Source organism: Sorex fumeus, unplaced genomic scaffold (genome assembly GCF_029834395.1).
Source record: "Sorex fumeus unplaced genomic scaffold, SorFum_2.1 ptg000044l, whole genome shotgun sequence".
Taxonomy (NCBI): domain Eukaryota; kingdom Metazoa; phylum Chordata; class Mammalia; order Eulipotyphla; family Soricidae; genus Sorex; species Sorex fumeus.
Window position 1 is genome coordinate 5574611 of NW_026606101.1, and position 18494 is coordinate 5593104.

Genomic DNA, 18494 nt, shown 5'->3' on the forward strand with positions numbered 1-18494 from the left:
AAGGATAAGAAAACAGGTTGGAGAGATAGTTCAGCAAGTAAGGCACTTACTTTGTACATGTACACCCTGGGTATGATCCCCAGCACCCTATATGGTCCCCAATCTGGCCAGTGATCTCTGAGTGCAGAAGTCAGGAGTAAGCCCTGAGCACAGGCAGGTGTGGAAAACAAAACAAAACCCTGAACTGAGGATAAACTGGTAGCCTAGTCAAGATCACATGAGTCCTAATGGACTCTGAAGCAATGGAAGCTAAAGAATTCTTCTCCTCCTCCAAGACTTCCTCCTTGACTTCTTAGATAGAGGTTACTAAAATGGCTTGACTGACACCCTACCATACAATAAATTATGTCAAATGAACAAACATTTGACAGAAAAGATCACTTTGTCTTTGAAAGCTCATATTCATATAACCCCTATCTCTCTAAAGTGGATTTTTTTTTTGTTTTATTTGGGTAGCACAGCGGTAGGGCGTTCGCCTTACAAGCGGCCAACATGGCTGACCCGAGTTCGATTCCTCCGCCCCTCTCGGAGAGCCCGGCAAGCTACCGAGAGTATCTCGCCCACACGGCAGAGCCTGGCAAGCTCCCCGTGACGTACTCGATATGCCAAACACAGTAACAACAAAGTCTCCAATGGAGACGTTCCTGGGCCCACTCGAGCAAATCGACGATCAACGGGAGGGCCTTTACCTTACCTTTTTGCTTTTTGGGTCACACCTGGTGATGCTCAGGGCTTACTCCTGGCTCTACACTCAGAAATTACTCCTGTTGGTGCTAGAGGGATCATATGAGATGCTGGGAATTGAACCCAGGCCGGCCGTGTGCAAGGCAAACACCCTACACGCTGTGCTATCGCTCCAGCCCCTCTTCTAAAGTATTTTGAAGAGATTTTTAGTAACATGAAAATAAGTATTTTGGGGATAGAGCGATACTACAGTGGGTAGGGTGTTTGCTTTGCAAACCCGGGTTTGATCCCCCACATTCCATATGGTACCCCCAGCAATGCCAGGAGTAATTCCTGAGTGCAGAGCTAGGAGTAAGAGCTGAGCATCAATGGGTGTGACCCAGAAAGCAAAATCAACAAACAAAAATCTTTTTTTTTTCCCCCTTTATTTTATTTTATTTTTTTTAAAGTTGTAGATTTACAATTTTTTGTGCTTTGGTTTCAATTATACAATGATCAGATACCCATCCCTCCACCAGTGCCCATTTTCCACCACCATGGATAATATCCCTCCCACCCCCATCCCCCCATCCCCCCGTCTCTGTGGCAGGGCAATCCCCTGTGTTCTCTCTCTCCTTTTGGGTGTTGTGGTCTGCAAAAGAGGCATTGAGTGGCAAACATGTTCAGTCCATAGTCTACTTTCGACATGCATCTCCCCTCCTGGGAGGATCCTCCAAACATCCTTTATTTGGTGCTCCCTTCTCTATCTGAATAGCCCTTTCCTCTAGGATACCCGGCTGGCCTCTAAGTTATGGAGTAATCCTCCTGGTGCTGATCTCAGCTATTCTTGGGTATTAATCTCATACTTTGTTACTTTATATCCCCCAGATGAATGCAATCTTTCTATGTCTATCCCTCTCTTTCTGACTCATTTCGCTTAGCATGATACTTTCCATATTGTACCACTTGTATGTAAATTTCATGACTTCATCTTTTCTAAGAGCTACATAGTACTCCATTGTGTAGATGTACCAAAGTTTCTTTAACCAGTCATCTGTTCTTGGGCATTCAGGTTTCTTCCAGTTTCTGGCTATTGTAAAGAGGGCTGCAATGAACAAACAAGTGCAGATGTCACTTCGACTATACATTTTTGCCTCTCTGGGATATATTCCCAGGAGTGGTATTGCTGGGTCAAATGGGAGCTCAATTTCTAATTTTTTGAGAATCGTCCATACTGAACAAACAAAAATCTTTTATCTGATCTACAAGCATTATTAGATGATTGTAATTCTTGGTACTTCTTAATACCTAGTACAGCAGTACATGGCAGACAGAGTAACTTGCTAGACTTGATCCTGCAATTGTACTTCTAAATATTAAATCCTAAAGAATGAAAGAGAAGGGACCCAAACAAATGCTTGTATCTCAGGCACTTAGTATTATTCACAAAAGTCAAATGTTAGAACATCCCAAGTATCCAAAACGGATTATTTTTAAAAGGTGGTACAGACATACGATTATGTATTAATGAGCTATATAAACAGAAATGAAATTTTGTTATATGACAGTATAGAAGAACCTTGAAAAGACTATACTAAGAGGAATATACCAGATACAAAAAAGAACTAATAGGAGGAGAGATGGTACATTGGCTAAGGTACCTGTCTTGCACGTGGCTGACCCAGGTTCAATCCCTAGTGCCCCAAATGGTCCCCCAAGCCCACCAGGAATGACCCCTGAGCAGAGCCAGATGTAAGCCCAGGGCACAAATGGGTAGGGACCAAGCCGCTCACTCCTAAAACAAGAACAAAATTGTTTCTACGATTCCACTTACATGTAATACTTAGAATAAAAAGAATAAAAGCTACCAGGGATGACAGGAATAAAGAATAGGGAGTTGTTGAACAGGCTCAGAGATAATTTAGAATGATGAAAAAATGCAGAAGGGATGAAGAGATAGTACAGCAGGTAGGGTACTTGACTTTCACATGTGGCAGACCCAGGTTCAATCCCAAGCATCCCATACGGTTCCCTGGAGTGCTGGAAGTAATCTCTGAATGCAGAGCCAAGAATAAGTCATGAGCACCACTGAACACCACCGGGGAGAAAAGAAGTTGGGTGGTGGGGAGAGGGAATTCTGGAGATGAATACTGGTAATGGTTAAATACTGTGAACATAAAGAATATCACATAAAAGTTACAGTATTTTACCACAGGGGCTTGTGAAAAAGTACAGAGTACCATGCTTTGTGAGTTGGGTTTAATCCGCATACACCATATAGTCCCTCAAGCACCACCAAGAATGATCCCTGAGCACAGTGCCAGCAGTAAGTCATGAGCACCACTGGATGTGGCCCAAAAGCCCTATTTCACCACAAACAATAACTTGTCTGAAAAATGGGATCAAAGGAACTATGAGAATATATAAAGATGAGAGAAGATTACGGTGTACCTCTGGATATCTATTCTGATTAACAATTGTGATATAATAAATGGTACATACACTATAAATATTATATATACTATAAAACACACTATACACTGTAAATATGTGTCAACAATCAGTCAGGTACTACGTACTACAGCCATGAAGATGTAAAATAATACAAATAAACCCAAAATGTACTCACAGGGAATACTTTGAAAGACTATAGAAGAAAGTGAAAAGACAGGAAAAAAAGTAAAAAGACAATAACAACATCAATACAACTTAGTAATTACCATGGTAAAGATATACTCAAGGACTTAAGAGAGGACACAGAATGTCCCTTTCCTGCACATGGGCAGAAAAATACCTATAAATAAAACCTAGAGTGCAACTAAAAGAGTGTATATTACAGAATCAGTAACAGCATGTTTTAAGGCCTAGAAAGTAACATAAAATATGGTTTTGAGACCTGAAAATGATGTTCAAACTGGACAGATACAGAACATGAGAAAAATAAATGGCAAAACAGCAGTGGAAGAGTACCAAAAATGCTTAGAAAACTACTCTGAGCAATAGAAGAAATCAAAAGATGAAAAATGATGGAGGTATCAAAGCCAAGGAGAAATTGGTTATTAGAAACTCCTCTGGGACCAGAATATGGCTTCTCTTAGGATTTTTTAAAAGTTGGTTGATTGTATACAGATCCTTTAAAACAATGATTTTCCTCTGCTATATTATCAGTTAAAAGGCAGGCAGCAAAATCTGTTATTATGAATTGTCTATTTCTCTGTGCAGTTGTTTCAGTTTTTAATTCATGCATTTTGATACTGTGGTTTTAGGGATACAAGTACTGTGACAATGTCTTGCTTAACGGTCCTCACTCCTTTTGTACCATTACATAACCACCTTCTTCAGCAATATTCTTTGCTTTCAAATCAACTTTGGCAGAGGGGCTGGAGTAAAAGCACAGCGGGGAGCATTTGCCTTGGATGCAGCCATCCGGTTTCGATTCCAGGCATCCCACATGGTCCTCTGATTACCACCAATAATTCCTGAGTGCAGAACCAGGAGTAATCCCTAAGCACTGCCACGTGTGGCCCCAAAACAAAAATCAAAATGAAATGAAAAAATCAACTTTGGTACCTATTAGTGGGATTGGACACTTACAAAGTGGAGAAGAAATGAGTCATATGAACTGGGACTTATTTCAACTATTAAAGATTAAATTCAGTAGAAAACTCAAAATGGAAACTGAATGACCAAATGATTAGAAATGAGCAGAGGGAGCTGGAGCAATAGCACAGCGGGTAGGGTGTTTGCCTTGCACGCGGCCGATCGAGGTTCGATTCCCAGCATCCCATATGGTCCCCTGAGCACCGCCAGAGGTAATTCCTGAGTACAGAGCCAGGAGTAACCCCTGTGCATTGCTGGTGTGACCCAAAAAGCAAAAAAAAAAAAAAAAAAAAAAAAAAAAAAGAACAGACAATGTAGAAAGGAAAAAACTTTTGATGGCATGGATCTCTAAGGACAATACTGTTGAGTTTTGTTTATACTGATGGTCATTGGCTTTGATAAGAGCTGAGCCCCCCTGAAAACCTGCTGAAAGCTAGGAACAATCACATCAAGAAAATCTCAATATACCCAAACCTTTGCATCTACCTTACAAGAACATGAAATCCCTAGTAAGAATTCTTGAGTGCTGGGGCTGGTGTACAGTGGGTGAGACACTTGCCTTGCATGCAGCCAACCCAGGTCTGATCCCCAGTATACCATATTATCTCCTGATCACCATCAGGAGTGATCCCTGAGCACAGAACCAGGAGTAAGCCTTGGGCACCTCCGGGTGTACACTAAAACAAACAAAAACTGGAGGTTCAGGGAGGTGAGCTATCAAATGATTGGAATGAATATTTTACATGCAGGAGCCACAATTTAGACAGCCGGCAGCACAGAGTCCTGAGCTCTAAGGTAGAAGCAGCTACAAATATCACCCACTGTGGCCACAAAACATTCTTTTTTTTCTTTGTTGGTCACACCCAGCGATGCACAGGGATTACTCCTGGTTCAGGCACTCAGGAATTACTTCTGGTCATGCTCAGGGGACCATATGGAATGTTGGGAATCGAACCTGGGTCGGCCGCATACAAGGCAAACGCCCTACCCGCTGTGCTATCACTCCAGCCCCCACAAAACATTCTTTAGTTTTTTTCTCTTTTTTCTGGTGGTGGTGGAATAGGAGGTTACTTCCAGAGGTGCTCAGTGTTTACTCCTTGTTCTGTGTTCAGGGTCACTTCCAGCGGTTCCCAGGGGACTATATGTGAAGCCAGAAATGAATCAGGGTCTGGCCAAAAGCAAGACAAATATTTAATTAACTTCTCCTACCCAAAACTTTTAATTATACCTTTTACAGTACATGAAAAAGAAAAATATTATCAAGTTTCCAATTCAATCACCTTTTATCTTTCCATCTTTTTTACAGTCTTATCAAGGTAAGCTCTATGTACACTTAAATATCTTGTTTTATAAAGAACCATAACCTAATTAAAATTATACTTTTAATGAGGTATGAGATAATAATGAAAGAAAAATGTCTATATTTGCTCTGTACAATCTGATGTAAACACGGCATCTCCAATAAGACCATTCTCCTGTCAATTCTAGCCTCCAAAAATGCTCTTCTCCTTTGCTACTCATACTGTTTAAGACTCAGGTGAGGCCTATTCCAGTGAGACAATCTATAGATAGCCCATTGTCAAATGAGGGAGACGTGCTGATTCGTGATTCAACCTTTACCTGTTGCTATGCTTGGATTTTTCTCGGTCCTTTTCTTTGTCCTTTTTGTGCTCTTTGTGCCGATGTTCTCGATCTTTGTGTTTATCTTTGTGTTTATGAGAATCTGCAACCAGAAAAGATGAGTCAGTTAAAAGGAATCTTGAGTTATCTCCTGCCTACTTACCTTAACATGCTGGTCCAGAGGTACAATGACAGGTTTCAAATGGCATTACAGCCATAACAGCCATAACAGCACATTCCATTAGGAGAGTTCACAAAGTACCAAGAGAACACATTATGCTACTCTACCGGTATGCTACAACAAAGAAATAGTAAGGGGAAGGGAACCAATTCAACTGTTATATCATATAAAAAGATAGACTTATTTCTATAAGATGTTTAATATACCAGGAATATGGCTCAATGGTAAAGGAATGCACTGACTGCATAAAACCAAGATTCAGTATGCAGCCTCACAAGCTGGGAAGAAAAATCAAATTGTTATCTACAAAAGTTCTGGAACAATCTAGCCTTCAAATATTGCTTTAAAATCAACTAATGGGTGGGTGAGACCCTTCCCGGCCCCAAGGGACCCAGCTCCGGCAGCTGAAAACCTCCAGAACACAAACGCCACCCCGCTCTCCATGTGCTTGGGTCGAGACTCCCCCATGAGTGAACCCCCAGAAAATCTAGGTATGTGGGACTTTGTGACTGAGAACTCTGGGTTCAACAGGACCGGGAACAGAGATCCTCTGATATTCCCAAACCTCCCACACCGTCCACGGTGACTCAGCACTTGCAGCCACCCAATACTTCATAGGACACATCCTACCCATAGTCGAAGAGTACCGCACTACATTTGATGGGATTCAAATGTAGTAGGAGGCAACCAAACTTAGAGGAAAAAATTGTATTATCTCAGTTCTGCTTAGGAGCAGGGCTTGGGGTTCGGGATGAAAACACCCAAAATATGGTGGTGGGGTTGGTGTTTGAATATTGGATGTTATCCAATATTTTGAACTATTTTATAAAATTAAAAAAATTTTAAAGATAAACGGATACAATTCCTACATACTAGAAAAAACATTTCAAAGATACAGCCATAGTAATACTAACAAATGTGCAAATTATCCAACTGCAATTAAATTTAAGATTATTCCATCACCCACGAAGTTTCCCTTGCAATTATTTCTTCTAATCAATCCCTCCTCCTCATCTATCACTCATAACAATAGGACTATTGATCAAGTATCATTATAGATGAGATTTCTCTAGACTGCTAGTTTCAAATCAATGAAATTAGAGAATTTACACCTTACAAATTAAATCAGAGAATTTGCTCTTTTTAATTTCTTTCATTCAGCGTATGTTTATGTTTATCCATATCCATGCTGCTCAATATATCAACTGGTTACACTATATTTGCTGCATGATGTTTCACTGTATGCTGTCTCTGCCCTCCTGTTGTTCATCGATTGCTCGAGAGGGCCCAGTAACGTCTCCATTGTGAGACTTGTTGTTACTATGTTTGGCATATTGAACACGTCACAGGGAGCTTGCCAGGCTTTGCTGTGTGGGCAAGATACTCTCAGTAGCTTGCCAGGCTCTCCGAGAGGGGCAGAGGAATCGAACCTGGGTCGCCCCAGTTGGCCACGTGCAAGGCAAATGTCCTACCTGCTGTGCTATCGCTCCAGCCCAAGAAAAGTTGTACATGATAAAATTCAGTAGACATATTTACAAAAATTCTGTGTATATGTATACAACTTATAAGTATGTATACTACTTATATGTATACTTATATGTATATAAGTATAGGTGTATAAGTATACTTATATGTATACTTATATGTATACTACTTATAAGAATATGTATACTACTTATAAGAACTATACAAGTAGATGAATATGTATACTACTTATAAGAACTATACAAATAAATGAAAGAGAGAGAGAGCAAAAAGAAACATTATAATTTGCCCAATGCTGCCTAGTGTTCCTATGCCGTGACAAAATTCACTATTTCTAAGTATGTACTAAGAACACCACTTTCTGAAATTTAAAATTAAAGTCAAATGATTCTGTTTTTCCCTAAACTCTTCCTGAGGCTTCAAATTACCAATCAAGTCCTTCACTTCATTATGTAATTTTCCTTTCCACTTTGAGTGAAGAAGATTCAGTTTGTCCCGATCTTAAAAGCTATTCTTAAGGTGGAGAAGAGACAATGGGACATTGTTGGAGAATTTTTTATTCTTTAGGGATGGGAATGGTATAGAATCACTGCTGGTAGAAAATAATAATATGGGAAATGTTGCAGACCACATTATCTCAATTAAAGTAGGAGGACATTTTCTACTATTGGAATTCATACTTTAAAAGGAAAAAAGTGTGTTTTTGTTATTATATACAGCTGTTGATTTATAACCATTACACATAATGCTGCAATGTAATGTTATCTCAGTACAAATTAAAAAAAAAAAAAGAATGCGGGGCTGGAGCAATAGGACAGCAGTAAGGCATTTGCCTTGCATGTGGCAGACCCGGGTTTGATTCCCAGCATCCCATACATCTAAGCTGTTACCAGACATTTAACGTTCTCACCAACAACCCCACTGGATCGTTTTAATTGCTTAAATCTCACTAATACTTGCTATTATCAGTCTTGAATTTTAATTTTAATTTTTTTGAGGGGTTAAATCCAGTAGTGCTCAAGGTTACTCCCAGATCAGTATTTGGTGGCAACTCCTGGCATTGTTCAGGAGAACTAGGCAGTGCTAGAAAGCAAAATAGGCTTTGACTGGGGCTGATAAGATAGTATTAACAGGTAGGGGGCTCACCTTGCACGTGGCCAACCCTGATTTGATCCTGGGATCCCATATGGTCTCCTGACCACTGCCAGGACTGATTCCTGAGTGCAGAGCTAGAAGTAACCCCTGAGCATCACTGGGTATGGCCCAAATCCAAAAAACAGAAAGCTCCCCATCAAAAATATAACCCCCAAAAATTCCTTACATATTCTGAATGCACTGTGAAATTGTCTTTTTTATAATTTCAACTGTTGTTAAAATTTTGACTGCTCTTTTGTTAAAATGAATGTTCTAAGTTTTGATGAAGTATATTTTGCCACTTTTTTGGAAAAATGGTTTGTGGGGCCAGAGAGCTAGTACAGGAAGTAAAGTACTTAGCTTTGCATGTGACTGCTTCAGCCACAGCCTTGGTTTCAAATCCCCAACACCATAAATCATCTTATGAGCATTGCCATAGATCACTCAACACAAAGCCAGGAATAGCCTCTGAGCACTGTCAATGTAGTCCTGAAACCTAAAATTTAAATAATGAAAAATGGTTTACATTTTTCAGAAATCTTTGCTGGACAATGAAGGTGTCTCACTAGTAGAATTTAAGATTTGCATATGTGAAGCTCTCGTGTGATCTCTAACATTGCAAAAATGATAGTAATGATAATTAAAAAGAAACCTCTGCCAACCCAGGGATCACAGGCATTTTCCCCCTTACATTGGTAAGGTAATAGATGGACTGGGTCCAAAAACCATATCTAAATCTATAAAAATGTCCAGTTGTACTAGCCCCATTTTTGGAAAAGACAGTCCTTTCCCACACTGAACTGTCTGAGCCTCTGTATTTTCTATCCTTAACATAAATACTCCCTTGTTACTACTACAGCTAGCTTCACAGTAGTAAGGCTTTTATCACACTACAGTCTGAATCTGTTTGAAATGAAGTACTTTAGCTTTGTTCCTTTTCAAAATTATTTTGGCTTTTCTATGTCTTTCAGATTTCTATGTAAGTTTTAGAATCAGTTTGTCAGTTTCTTATAAAAACTCAGTTGGAGTTTGCACATATGAGATAACAGGAGAAAAGTACTATCAAAATATTGTCTTTTGGACGGGGAGTGGGAGGGATACTGGGATCAGTGGTGGTGGAGAATGGGCACTGGTGGAGTGATGGGTATTTGATCATTGTATGACTGAAACCCAAGCACAAAAAATTGTAAATCTACAACTGTACCTCATGGCATTTGACTAATAAAAATCTAATAAATAAATAAATAAAAATTATACATATTGTCTTTTCAACCATAAATATTGTTTGTACCTCTCTCCACTTATTTGGGTTTGACTTTTTTTTCTGGGGGTTACGCCCAGCGATGTTGAGGACTTACTCCTGGATCTGAACTCAGGCATTACTCCGTGGTGCTTGGGGGACCATATGGGATTGAACCCTGGTTGATCGTGTGTAAGGCAAATGCCCTACCTGCTGTATTATCACTCTAGTCCCTTGACTCAAATTTTAATGTATGTCCAAATTAACCCAAAAGCCTATTTTAAAAACAGCAATTCTTGGGGCTAGAGTGATAGTTCAACAGATAGGTGCTTGCCTTGCAAGCAGCTGACCCAGATTCCATTCCAGCATCCCATATGGTCCTCTAAGCACCACCAGAAGTAATTCCTGAGCACAGATTCAGGTATGGCCCAAAAACAAAGGAAGAAATGCAGTTCAGTCAGAGCTGTAATTCCACATACAGCACTTGTCTTGCATGCACAAATCCCTGTGCATTCAATCCCTGACACCACTAACAACAATAAAAATGAGACATGCTAAGGTCAAGTCACCCCACTATTAAATATTGATCAACTGAAATTACTTGGAATCAACTGAAAGGTTTATGTTAACAAACATATATATATTTTTTTTTAATTTTTCTTGGGCTGGAGCGATAGCACAGTGGGTAGGGCGTTTGCCTTGCACGGGGCCGACATGGCCAACCCGAGTTCAATTCCTCCACCCCTCTCAGAGAGCCCAGCAAGCTACTAAATGTATTCCACCCATACGGCAAAGCCTGGCAAGCTACCCATGACGTATTCAATAAGCCAAACACAGTAACAAGTCTCACAATGTTACTGGGCCCGCTCGAGCAAATCGATGAATAATGGGAGGACAATGACAGTGAAATTTTTATTAGTGAAAACACCATGAGGTATAGTTGTAGACTTACAAATTTTTGTGCTTGGGTTTCAGTTATACAATGATCGAGTACCCATCCCTCCACCAGTACCCATTCTCCATCACCAATGAAACCAGTATCCCTCCCAACACCCCATCCCCCCACCCCCCACGTCTCTGTGTCAGGGCATTCCCTTTTATTCTCTCTCTCCTTTAACAAACATAGTTTTTAAGTTTTGCTTTTGTGTCAGTTTACACAGCAAAAACTAGTCTTAGAAAAAAAATGAACTTGTCTTATCTAAAAAGTAAAGTAAAAGATAAATGGAAAGTAATTTAAGGTAGACTTCAGATAAACTAGTCTGCTAATAACATCTAAGTTACAAAACTTCAAAACTGATTTTAAGCCTAAATCCCCAAGTCGTATAAACTGTTTTATCTAATAAATGCCCCCGACCCAAACACAGTGTGTGAATAAACAGCCATAAATTCAGTAATTCCACTGATATATGTAATTAAGACCCAGGTCAAAAGTCTGAACTACAAGTGTCCCTAATTTAAAATATAAGCTATTTCATGTACACTACATACTCACTGTGCTAAATGTGCTATGTCAGGTAACAAAAAAGGTATGATATTTCTCCAAATATATGAACGGTTACAAGAAAACTGTTTAGAGGACCTTTCTAGGCAAACTGATATTAAATAATCTCTAAAGATGCATATATCCAGATAAACAATATCTGACATTTGCTTTTAAATACATTCAAAATACCGAGGAATACAGGATTAGATCAAATAATATTGGCAAAATGTTAATGACTTTATGTTGGGTGATAAGATACATGGGCTGGAGCAATAGCACAGCGGGTAGGGCGTTTGCCTTGCACGCAGCCAACATGGCAGACCTGAGTTTGATTCCTCAGACCCCTCTCGGAGAGCCCGGCAAGCTACCGAGAGTATCTCGCCCTCTCCGCGGAGCCTGGCAAGCTCCCCGTGACGTATTCAGTATGCTAAACACAGTAACAAGTCTCACAATGTTACTGTGCCCGCTCAAGTAAATCGATGAACAACGGGAGGTCCATGACCGTGAATGTGATAAGATACATGAGTTTATTTCTATTGTGTATATACTTTAAACTTTTCATAATAAAGTCATACACTATCTAAATTTCTTCCCCTTTAATTCTTTAGTGTATTTCTTTTTCATTAAGTAAGGGTACATACAGCAAGGAGATCATAGGTCCAAGACAGAACTTTCATAAAGGAACAGTAAGAGATAATGTTTGACAGATGAATCAAGTCAAGGTGTTCTCCCAAGAAGGGTTTGGAATTTTTGGTGTTAAGTTTTTTGTGCCACACCTTAATCCCACCCTCACCCCTTAAATAGAAACAGTGGAAATTAACTGAAATCATATTGTACTTAAGGTAACAGTGGACAACTAACAATGAAAATATGTTTGTCAATAATAAAGTAAGCATAGGGCATACTGATTTACAGTCTTCATGGTGAAGTTATTTGCAGAAGGCAGTCTAATGGCCTTAAAGATTACTTTTAGAACATACCCTTTCCTTCTGACTGGAAGTCATCTAAAAATAGTTACTGTTAAAATGTTTTGGAAGAAAATTCTTGCCACTCCAAGCATCTATTAAGTGCAAAAAGAACTACTGAGCTCAAAAGATACACCTGCAGCAAACAACTACAGAGCAAATCACTAGAAAACTTCATTTGTTCTGAATTCAGTTTTCCTGATAATGATTCCAGGTTCAATTCCTAACATCCCAAAACTCAGATATGCAGTCTTGGATTTAATAATGCAGTCTTGAATGACAGAAAACAACTCCTTTCACTGTTACTTACTTTAATTACTAAGTAATTTTTTAAAATTAAAGAATTGTGATATACAAAGTTATTAATAGAGTTTTAGGGGCTGGAGAGATAGCACAGCGGGTAGGGCGTTTGTCTTGCACGCCGCTGACCTGGGTTTGATTCCCAGCTTCCCATATGGTCCCCCGAGCACCGCCAGGAGTAACTCCTGAGTGCAGAGCCAGGAGTAACCCCTGTGCATTGCCAGGTGTGACCCAAAAAGCAAAAAAATTAAAAAGTTGAGTTTTAGACATATATTTTAACACCAACCTCACCACCAGTGTCAATTTCCCTCCACCAATTTTCCCATATTCCCTCACCACCCCACCCCATCCTTGCCTGACAACTTGACAGGAGCATACAAAGTGCCCGTGGTTGCAGCTCATGGTTTCAAATCACTGAGTGTGTCTTGGGTATGTAACTACACCATTCACCCATATCTCCAGTATAACTGAAGCTCTGATGCCTGTTTTATACTTACTTCTCATTCTCTTCTTTCCCCCTTCATTTCTTTCCTTCTTCATCCTCCTCTCTATACACTGACATCAAGGGTGATTTAGATATGCCCCTTTCCTACATTCCTGACCCAGTATTCTATATCCCACAGGTTAAGTGAGATCATCCTGTGTTTGTCCTTCCTCTGGCTTACTTCACTCAACATGGTATCTTTCAGTTCTAACCAGGTCGCAGCAAACTACATAATTTCATTATTCCTTGTAGCTGTACAGTGTTCCATTGTATAAATATATACCATTATCTTCATAATGCATTCATTTGTCATTCGACACCTAGGTTGATTCTGTATCTTACTACTGTAGGGAATGCAGCAATGAATATGCGTCCTTGTGAGGGTTTTATGTCCTGAGGGTTGATGCCCAAAAGCAGAATTACTGTTATTTAACTAGGTGTGGAAAGGTAAATAAATAGGATAGAGTAAGAATCAGTATCTTTTGTTAACTGTTATCTAATGTGTTCCTTGAGTTTAAAGTCAGGTATGGAAATTTCCAAGTAACAAGAGGGGCCAGGGCTACAGTACAGTGAGTAGGGCACTTGCTGTGCACACTGGTGACCAGGGTTCAACCCCATGTACCTCATACTGTCCCCTGGGCCCACTTAAGCTCTGAGCACAACTGGGTGTGGTCAAAACAAAAAACCACCAAATACCAAAACAGGGAACAATTATTGGCTGGTATTACCCAAAGACTACAGGCTAATAGGAAGGAAAACAAAGAAAAAGAAAAGAAACTCTTAGAATTGAATTATTCTATAACCATTAAACTTGCTCTCTAAATCAAAAGAACCCAGCTAAAGATCAAATAAGGACTCTGCCCTCAGGGAGTTTACAATCCAGTAATTAAGATAGGAACTTAAACAGCTAAACCCAAGAGAAAAGTGTACTAATACAAGTGCCACAATGATGCTAGAGTACTTTACAAACATCCCCTCACCCCATTTTCTTACCACTTTTATAATAACATCCCAATTTTATAAAAAAATAACTATTATCCTTTTTAAGCATGCATTCTATGCAGTTAATAGGCTTCACTATCACCTCTAGGCAATACTGATTTCACCTAATCTAAAATGCTTTTTTCTTAATGTGTACCAGGAATGGAACTTAAGGCCTCACAAATGCAAGGTAAATCCTCTGCTGCAGTCACAACCTGCCCCCCTTTTGGAGGAAAGGGTGTTTTTATCCAACTCACCAATTCTATAGTGCAGATATTTAGTCTGAAGACAGACCTCCAGGGCAAACCATTTATGCTAGTTTATTTATTTATATACTTGAAGAGAAAACTAAGGCAAGGATTTTTTTTTTTTAAGACTTGCTGAAATGAATTCAAGTTTCCTTCCCTAACCCCCAAATCTCAAATGACTGACAAGTAATGGGAGTGTTTTTGTAGATTTTTTTTTATTCTTGGTTTCGGGCCACCCTGGTGGGGTTTAATCCTGGTGGGCTTAGGGGACCAAATGGAATGTCAGGAATCAAAACCAAGTCAGCCTAGTGAAAGGCAAGCACCACTATACCTCTCTAGCCACACAAGTAATGTTGTTTTTATTGCATCATAATGCTCCTATATTTAGGAACTGAAAACTTGTTTGGTGCCACACTGCCATACATACTGGCAGGGCAGTGCTGGGACAGGAAGAGCACTACTCTACTTCTGTGCTCAGGGTTTCTTCCTAGCAATGCTGGGGGAACCATGCATTGGCAAAACCAGTGTGGGTTCCCTGCCCACTGCAGATCCCCAGTTCCTGTCTTCCCGCCACACACACACACACACACACACACACACACACACACACACACACACACACAGAATGCATTCAGTCCTTTGGTTTATCTCTCTGGCCCCTATGAAAACTTTTTAAAAATATCCACACATGAAAACGTGGCTGTCATTATCTCCATCTCTTGAAAGATGGCAGAATTTTCTAATTTACCCTGCTTTTTGGAACTACAGTAACCCAATAAAATTTAGACATTAAAAATCTATAGTAATAATGAACCACCTACTGAAACTCCTTCTCTCAAGTTAAAAGTATGGTAAGAAAACTGTCCAACTCCACAGAGAAGAAATAAAGAACCTGGATTCAAAATGAGCAGTGTGGCTTAGGGGTCTTCTCAAGAAAAGCTTTCTGGGGGCTGGAGCGATAGCTCAGTGGGTAGGGCGTTTGCCTTGCATGCGGCCAACCTGGGTTTGATTCCCAGCATCCAATATGGTCCCCTGAGCACTGCCAGGAGTAATTCCTGAGTGCAGAGCCAGGAGTAAACCCTGTGCATTGCTGGGTGTGACCCAAAAAGCAGAAGAAAAAAAAACTTTCTGGGGCTCCTATCTGTACTATCTTATTAAAGACTTAAGGGAGTTAGCAAAAGAGAAAGGAGAAAGGTCATTCTTGGCAGAGGAGTAGCACAAAAGTTAACTACTATTACTCTTCTTAAATTACAGATGAGAAACTAATCTCATGACTGAGCAAAATTAAGATATACTTCCTGCTAACTGGGAAACAGCATAAAATGGTTCTTGTAAAGAGCTCATTAAAAACATAAAATTCCTAGGGCCAGTGATAGGGCTCAGTGGTATAGCACATACTCTTATTCTCATTGCTGAAAGTACATAAGGCCCTGTTTTGTCTCTTCTGCCTGCCTGCCTGCCTATCTCTTACACACACACACACACACACACACAAAAAAAAAAAACTCTCACACACACGAGTTAAATGTTTAAGGAGGAGGGAGTAATGAGGAGGATCATGAAAGAAGAGGTGGAGGAAGAAAGGAGGAGGAAGAAGAGCAGGAGGAAGAGGGCTGGAGTGCAGTACAGCGGGTAAGGCATTTGCCTGTCCCCAGGGCATGCCAGATGTGATCTCTGAGAACAACTAGAAGTAAGCTCAGAGCACAGCCAGATGTGTACTGCCCAAAAACAAATTAACAACAAGAAGAACAAAAAATTTAGAGGCCAAATATATAGTACAGGAGTTGAGGCACTGTATGCAGCTGACCCCATAATGAGCTCCCGCAACACATGGTCCCAAGTATTGTCAGAGGCAGCCCTGGAGACCCCTACCACCACTAGAGTAATAGGGATAATCCCTGGCACCACAGGGTTCAGAGTACCACTGCATACCCAGAGCTTTGCATTGAATGATCAGTCAGCTTGGCCAAGGACAAAGAGCCTCCAGATCTCAAGAACTGCTTAGGAGACCCCCCCCCAAATTGGGGGTGGGGACACACATCCAGCTGTGCTCAGGGCTTATTACTCACTGTGTGCAGGGATAATACCTGCCAATACCTAGGGACCACATGGGGTACCAGAGACTGAACAGTGAGTAAACTACACACAAGGAAATTGCCAAACTTTGTACTATCTCTCTAACCTCTCTACCAAAACTTTTTAATTCTTGTGAAAGACTCTTAATGATTGGGCCTATAAAAACACAGCACATATTAGTGATTAAGAATGTCTGACCTATTTATCATTTGACTTGATACCTGTGAGCTTGGTAATAATGTATTCTATAGATGAAGAAACTAGGCTGGAGAGATACTACAGCAGGTAAGTCTTGCACACAACCAAGCTTGGTTTTATCCCTAGCATCACATATGGTCCACCAACCCATGCCAGGAGTGATCTGTGAACACACATATTCAAGAGTAATCACTAAGCACAGCCAGATGTACCCCAAGACAAAAAAAAAACTAAGGAAAATGACAATTAGGCCTGAATCCTCACTGCCAATGTGAGAACAATGTTTTGAGCCCTCAAAATGGTGACCTAACTACTTTGCAGAAAGCCTGGGAGGTATGATCTCCCATTGCTTTCCTTTTACACCCAAGGTTTGGGCCAGGGATATGGCTCAGTGGTAGAGCACTTACCATGCATGTGTGAGGAGTGGGTTTGATTCACTGGCAGCATGAGAAGCTGGTGAATTAATTTTATTTCAAAAATAAGTAACATTCTTTGAGTATGGTTCTATACAATTCCTGGCTAATCTTTATGAAAATTACAAATATGTTGACAATTTAAATACTATCAACTAAGATATAACTATCAGGGGCTGTAAAGACAGTATAGTGGGTAAGGTGCTTGTCTTGCACATACCAGACCTGGGCTCAATCCTCGGCATCTCCTGAGCACTGTTAAGAGTAATTCCTGAGTGCAGAACCAAGGCTGACCTCTGAGCATCACTGCCTATAACCCAAAAACTAAACAAACAACAACAAAAGAAACAAAAGCACTTTAAGTGAGCCTGCTTCATGATTAATTTATGTAACTAAATTGAGCCTACCCAATAATTTCAAATAACTTAGATCAGGTTCTATAATGTATGTGTAAAGGAGCAACTATACCCATTCTTCCTGTTAGGCCATCTGAGACAAATCAAAGGCCTGGGTGAAAAAGGATTTATGAAGAATAAAGTACAACTTGGCCTGCTCCAATAATCCAATGCCTAGGGCTTCCTTAAAATATCTACATTTTAAAAGAATGTATTAATATAATACTAGTTAACCCCCATACTCTTTCCCACTCTCATTAATTTAAAATGTAATAAGTGACTAGAAGGGTAGCCAAACATTTTTCACCTAGGTCTCAAACACAATCACAGTTTAGGGTCTGGTCAAGAACAATGGGACCAGAGCAACAGTACAGCTTATAGGGTTTGCACACAGCTGACTGAGGTTCAATCCCTAGCATCCCATATGGTCCCCAGAGCACCACCAGGAGTGATTCCTGCACAGTGATTCCTAGATGCAGAGCCAGGAGTAACCCTTGTGCATTGCTGGGTGTGGTAGTGCTCCAGCCTCCCCTGCCAAAAAAAAAAAAAACACTGATGAATTTCCGCCCCAGTATTCCATGATCTTAAATCACCTTGCCACCCTGCCAGTTTTCTAACTATGAAAGGTAATGAGTTTTGAGTAAGAGAAGAATCCTTTGCTTCTTACAAAGGCAGAAATTTTTCTAGTATAAAGGGCTTTCCTTTGCCATCTTTTGAGCAAGAGGCCTTTTCAATGACATCTGCTGATAGGTTCAGAAACTTCAATCAACTGTTTGAAGAGTTCCTCCCTAAGAAACTGGAGCAGCATACGAAAATTCAAACGGGCCAGAGAGTACAGCAGTACTGCATTTGCCCTGCGTGTAGTGGACCTAGGTTTGATCCTCTGCATCCCAGATGGTCCCCCATGCTACCAGGAGTGCAGAGCCAGGAGAAAACCCTGAGCATTACCAGGTGTGATGCAAAAACAAAGCCAAAAGAAAAAAAAAATCAAACAAAAGTCACCTTCCTCCAAAAATTCAAACAAGTCA

The 18494-nt window shown here is 40.2% G+C and overlaps 1 protein-coding gene across 1 annotated transcript in view; it reads right to left on the reverse strand.

Moving 5' to 3' along the window:
• TOP1 (DNA topoisomerase I) overlaps positions 1-18494 on the reverse strand; it is a 103311-nt gene that overhangs the window by 60065 nt on the left and 24752 nt on the right. Inside the window, exon 3 of the mRNA XM_056121434.1 lies at positions 5884-5986. Coding sequence (XP_055977409.1) covers positions 5884-5986 — 103 coding nt within the window. The remainder of the gene's footprint in view (positions 1-5883; positions 5987-18494) is intronic.